At 36.4% G+C, this 6,437-nt stretch overlaps 1 protein-coding gene across 1 annotated transcript; it reads left to right on the forward strand.

Moving 5' to 3' along the window:
• Window positions 1-1,470: 1,470 nt before the first annotated feature.
• On the forward strand, window positions 1,471-6,234 carry LOC137623760 (glycine-rich protein-like). The gene is made up of 4 exons (XM_068354586.1): window positions 1,471-1,602; window positions 3,685-3,851; window positions 4,652-4,853; window positions 5,296-6,234. The coding sequence occupies exons 1-3, from the start codon at window positions 1,582-1,584 to the stop codon at window positions 4,830-4,832; spliced, it is 369 nt and encodes a 122-aa protein (XP_068210687.1). The 5' UTR covers window positions 1,471-1,581; the 3' UTR covers window positions 4,833-4,853; window positions 5,296-6,234.
• The last annotated feature ends 203 nt before the right edge of the window (window positions 6,235-6,437 follow it).

Below are 6,437 nucleotides of genomic sequence, written 5' to 3' on the forward strand. Positions count from 1 at the left end.
TAATACGACGTTTTGAGTGTTTCTGAACTTCGGTTTTGTGCGTCGGAGATCCTATGGCTGCGCGCTGCTCTTGTTCTCATTCAACAAATACTCTTATTTATCAACTCGGTTAGATTATCTAAACTATCTTCTAAGTCCTGCATTCATTGTTCTCGTCAGTATTTCTCTTCAACACCACTGTTACCTACTGCTCCTTCGTTTTCATCTCCTGCAGCAGCAGTGTATGTGATATTGAACCTCGTATACTTAGGCATCTTGAACTTTTTTTTTTACTGGCTTAAACTACAACTCCAACAGATGTGTTCTTTCACCTGGCAACAATTATGTCCTGTGTCAACGGATAATGAGACATGGGAACATAAGTTTTTTTCACTTTATTTCATAAGGATCACGAATACACTTAGCACAAGGAGGTACTCTCAGACAAGTAACCTATTATTCTCGTGAGAGTTCAATGGTGCTGAAATTCTTTACGCGCCAGGAAGGCATTGCTGTTCTGCCAATGTGCTGAATCTACAAAATTTGTGGAAATCTCCGCTGTGACAGACACGTCACATATATGAGAGTATGATGATCTCATTATCGGCCGTTGCTAGATCACTGCAGGACAAAGGCCTCAGACATGTCCTTCCACTCGCGTCTGTTTATGGTCTTTCTATGCCAGTATATCCCCTCAAATTTTTTAGCACGTATAGACTGGCATATACATACATATATATATATATATATATATATATATATATATATATATATATATATATATATACGTGTGTATGTATGCATATATAATTTGTATACATATGTTTATCTTTAATTATAATCAAGATTCAAACCATTAAACTTGAAAGATTTAAAAAGACCGAGATCAACTAGCTCTAATTTCTCCGCCACAATAATAATAATAATAATAATAATAATAATAATAATAATGATAATAATAACAATAATAATAATAATAATTATAATAATAATAATAATAATACTTGTTAGTTGTCGTCTCTACGTGTACATATTTCAAAATTCGCCCAAGACATTCTCCCAAATGTCCTTCCTGGCATTTACACACAAATCTTTAGAAGAAAGTAAAATGCAATTTTACAATAAGCATGAAAAAAACTCTCTTCGCTTCCACGTTATGCAAACTTGTACAGTTACAAAATGGGAAATATCACATCGACTTCAAAATCGAAAACAATGAAAACAGGACCCATATGAAAACAATGGAGGCTCGAGATGGGCTCCTTGGCGGACGCCATTACGCAAGAAAGTCCATTCTCATTATGATCTATTTCTCAGCCGGAAGAGAAGGGGAAATCTACCCAGAGAAAGGGAAGGGGAGAAGAGGGGAAGGGGGGGGGGAGGGAGGAGTAGCTAGCACAAGAAACCTCGAGAACAATTATTCAAAACAACAATGAGATAAGATAAAAAGGAAGGGGGAAATTATTCAAGCTACCGGTCGTTTCTCAGCGTATATATAAGGCAACGAGGAGTTTTTCCACATCAGTTCTAGTGTACAGTCGATACCGAAAAGGTCGATTTTTTCTCTCATCTTTATCCGATTTTCCTGCTCCTGGATCTACAATGATGGCGAAAAGTTTCTTGGTGAGTAAAATCAAGTTTTTCATGAACCAGTTTTTTTTTTTTTTTTTTTGAGTTAGGTTTACTGATATGGCTAGAATTTGAGTACAAGTACATTAGCTCTTCGTGATTTACACTTGAAGTTAAATTAAACAGTATCTGCTCCCTTCCCTTATTTAGCAGTGTTGTTATTTCCCCTATTCTATTAAGAAACTTTCCCATTCCCTCTTGTCTACCAACTCTGTCAGCATCTCCTCTCGTTCAAGTATTTCACAACACTTCATCTATCACACCTTTTACTTAACTTCATCTCATAGATAAACACATGGTCTTCGGTCTTCATCATCATCATCTCCTATTGACGCTCGGGCCTCGATTAGATTTCGCCAGTCGTCTCTATCTTGAGCTTTTAAATCAATAGTTCTCCATTGATCATCTCCAACTTCCTTCTTCATAGTCCTCAGCCATGTAGGCCTAGGTCTTCCAACGTCTCTTGTACCTTGTGGAGTCCAATTGAATGTTTGGTTAACGAATATTTCTTGTAGGGTGCGAAGAGCATACCAAAACCATCTCCATCTACCCCTCATTATGATCTCATTCATTATTCTTTCACTGCCCATCAAAATATCATTTTGAAACTAACCTTGCCTCTAAGGGTTTTGTTTCGTATCCGACACCCCTTATCTTCCTTAATATGGGAATATACGGTCTTCTTAAAAGTTCTATCGCTAAAATTCTCCGCCTCTTCCTTGGGATTATTTTTCATGCCATCGTTGACAAAATCAAGTCGTGAGCAATTTCCATAATTCATGGCGCCTTATCACATCCCCAAATAGCATACCTGTTGGGATGTTCCTCAGAGAAGTTTTCCTTCCACGCAACACCTGACAGGCTGCAGCATCTAACAAGGACAACGAAATTAGGCGATCTATGATTATTTCTCTTTCATGATATTTATCTTGCCTTTTTCTCCTTTTCCCTTCAAACGACAATTTTCTTTAAATAACCGATGGAAATAAATAAAAAAAATAAAGTTAAAAAAAAATTTGTCCCAAAGTCGCTCTTTTGTGTTGGCCAATGTGGTAACATCCCTGACTGGTGAACGCCAGACTGGGGTTCGAGTCCCACTCAAACGCGTTAGTTTCTTTGGTCGCTGCAACCTTACCATCCTTGTGAGCTAAGGATGGGGGTTTGGGGGAGCCTAAGGTCTATCTGCTAAGTCATCAGCAGGCATTGCCTGGCCCTCCTTGGTCCTAGCTTGGGTGGAGAGGGGGCTTGGGCACTGATCATATGTAAATTATATATGATCATTCTCTAGGGCATTATCCTGCTTGATAGGGCAACGTCACTGTGCCTCTGCCATTCATGAGCGGCCTTTAAACCTTCAAACCCCAGAGACACATTACAGGTTGCATGATTTTATATATTGATGATTTGGATGAAGTAAATAATCCTACACCAGCATTATGTTAACTTCCAAACAGGACTCGGAACCAGAGACTAAAAAAAATCGAAACTTCTGATCTCTCTTGAGGATGATCCAGTAATTGCTTAACATTGAGTGTCTTATATGACGGCTGGCGATTGAAACGCTCTAGTATTGAGTACAATGGATTTAGGCTACTTCTAGCGAGTTGGTCAGTTCAATGGTGGCGTCTCTTTTGCATATCAGTTTTAACTAGTCTCCAACTCGGGTCATTTATCGATTTGTGTAAAAGTGTCTGACTATATATATATATATATATATATATATATATATATATATATATATATATATATATATCCCGTCACGCTCAGGGGGGAGGGGGAAGAAAGTAGTCATCCTCTGGTGAGAGGGGGTACCCCGAGAGGTACACTCTGAAACCACAATCTCCTACAAATTGCCAAACTAGCGCGTTGTAATTAGGAAAGGAAGCGGGATGGGAAGGGTTGAATATGTGTATGCGTGTGTATGCAGACGTCATTTTTGACGGCTCATGTACACTAGTTTACTTATATTGTTTAATGCCAATTTTCCTATTATTCCTCTTCTTCTTCTTTCTATTTCTCACACCAATAATAACGAAAATAACAATAATGACAGTAATAATCCTCGTATATTTCCAGATCGCTACGGCCGCAGCCCTTGTGTGCCTCATCAGGACCTCAGAGGGGGCAGCCCTCCCCGTCGCCTCTCCCTCCCCGAGGGCCGATCCAGAGGCCAAAGCCGAGCCCTTCATCGGGGGCTTAGGCCTCATGGGAGGTCTCGGCCTCGGATACCCTTACCTCAGCGGGTGAGTAGGAGCTAATTCGATGAATTAGTTATTCAATTAGCATGAAAATGTAATTTGAATTATTATTATTATTATTATTATTATTATTATTATTATTATTACTAGCTAAGCTACAACCATAGTTTGAAAAGCAAGATGCTATGAGCCCAAGGGCTCCAGCAGGGAAAATAGCCCAGTGAGGAAAGGAAACAAGGAAATAAATAAACGATATGAGAAATAATTAACAATTTAAAAAAATATTTCAAAAACAGTAACAACATCAAAATAGATAATTCATATATATAAACTATAAAGTTATATGCAATAGCAAAATTGAGAGAGAGAGAGAGAGAGAGAGAGAGAGAGAGAGAGAGAGAGAGAGAGAGAGAGAGAGAGAGAGAGAGAGAGAGAGAGAGAGAGAGAGAGAGCTATCGTGTGATTTGATTGATTAAAACTCTATTGAACTGTATTTTGCTCATATTGATAATTATGTATTTTCCTATAAAGAAAATAAAGCAACAATAATTAACATTTCCATTAAATTTTTTTAATAGGTATACAGGTGGGAAAATTTTTCTTTCAAATAATGATATTAATAATAATAATTATAATAATAATGATAATAAAAAATAATAACTTTAATAATAATAATAATAATAATAATAATAATAATAATGATAATAATCATAATAATAATAAAAAAAAAATAATAATAATAATAATAATAATAATAATAATAATAATAATAATAATAATAATAATAATAATAAATTCTCTACTTTGCCCTTACAATATCGTAAATTCCGTCCCCTTTTTTTCAGGTCCTACGGCTATGGATCCTATGGTATGGGAGGTCTAGGCCTCGGTATGGGCGGCATGTACGGTCTAGGTGGTCTTGGAATGGGAGGCTTCGGTCTGGGAGGTCTTGGTCTTGGTCTCGGTGGTCTGGGCATGTACGGCGGACTAGGTCTTGGCGGGCTTGGTATGGGACTTGGCTGGTAATCTTGCCGGAGGAAATATCAGGTAAGAGAAATGAATTTTCTACAAAAAAGAAAAAAAAAGAAAGAAAAAAAGGAGTCCATAATTTAGATATACCCTAAATATATTTTAATTGTCCATTACTTCTTTTGTGGGGTAATTATTTCCGCATTTCCTTTTTTCACTGGGCTACTTTTCCTTGTTGGAACCCTTGGCCTCATAGTATCCTGCTTTTTTCAACTAGGGTTGTAGCTTGGTTAATAATAATTATAACAACAACAAAAACAATAATAATGATAATAATAATAATAATAATAATAATAATTCTTTGGTTAGTAGTTCATACAACCATAAAATAATTAATCTCTTAACCGTTGTTGAATGCAATTGCTTAGACTGTAATCTTTATCTTATCCATATCATAAATCAGATTAAGATGGTCACTAAGTAAAAATAACCTCTAATGAACTCTTTTATGTGACTCCAGGTAACAATCACAAGACGAGGCTTCGCGATCCACTTCAGAAACCGGAAAAAAAGCATCATCATCTTTTCATCCAAGAAATGAAATGCCAGTGGTCCTTCTTCATCCAAATTTCCAAGAATTTCATCTTTTCGATTTTGTTCAGTGTCGTAAAATATTTTATGGAATCATCAAAGTTATCAAAAAGTGATGGATAATGTCATATAATTTTGTATATAGTCTTCGGTTCTTTCCAGTTCTTTAAAAAAAAAAATCTTCTTTTTTGGTTTACATCTAGAGCTAGAAATGAAAACAAAATCAATCTAGCTTAACAATGAGTTAAGCATGTTTTAATGAAATCGTAGAATCACTTTTGTAAACTAGAATGTGCCATTTCTTCAAATCCACACTGGCTTCAAGTCTCACCGTAATGCAATCATTCCTCGCCATATCTCATCCATAAAACAATATCTCTGATCATCATACTCATCGCCATAATCTAAATCTTTGTCATCAGCCATCTTTCTACATTGGTTAGCTCGTGAACTTTGCTCAGATATTTTGTAGATGTCCTTCTATAGAATTCTGGGCCACATCATCTCAGTCTTCTTTGAATTACCACCAGGACGAGAACAATCAATTCTATTCTTTGGATAACTCAAAGTTTTATAATCTTGAAAAATCCCAAGTCGTCCTCCAATTTCTTAACGAGTGTGAGTTAGTGGAAGATGGAGTAGCTCATCTTCCAAGGAGTTTTCAGAAACAGTTGTCAAAATTTTATGTAGCGTAGTTTAGACCTAAAATGAAAACACAAGGTTTTGGGGGTCCTCTGTTACAGTAAGTACATTCACTTACTGATCGAGCCATTGTTACTTATCTGTACCATATTGGGAATGAAATGTAAAGTGTATGCAAAGGGTGCTGGTGACTTAACTGAAAAAAAAAATAAACGATTTAATGTTATTAATTGTTTCATTACATTTTCCACTATATGTATGGTGAATATAAGGAGAATAACAACTCCATCTTCACTAAAAAGAACCATGACATTAAACTCACAGAATGGGAGGTATAAAGACCCCTAGGTAAAGATAATAATTATGCTTTTATTGCACTTCATTGTTGTTGTGGTGGCCAATATGGTAGCGACCCTGACTGGTGAACGC

This window comes from Palaemon carinicauda, chromosome 30 (genome assembly GCF_036898095.1).
Source record: "Palaemon carinicauda isolate YSFRI2023 chromosome 30, ASM3689809v2, whole genome shotgun sequence".
NCBI lineage: Eukaryota > Metazoa > Arthropoda > Malacostraca > Decapoda > Palaemonidae > Palaemon > Palaemon carinicauda.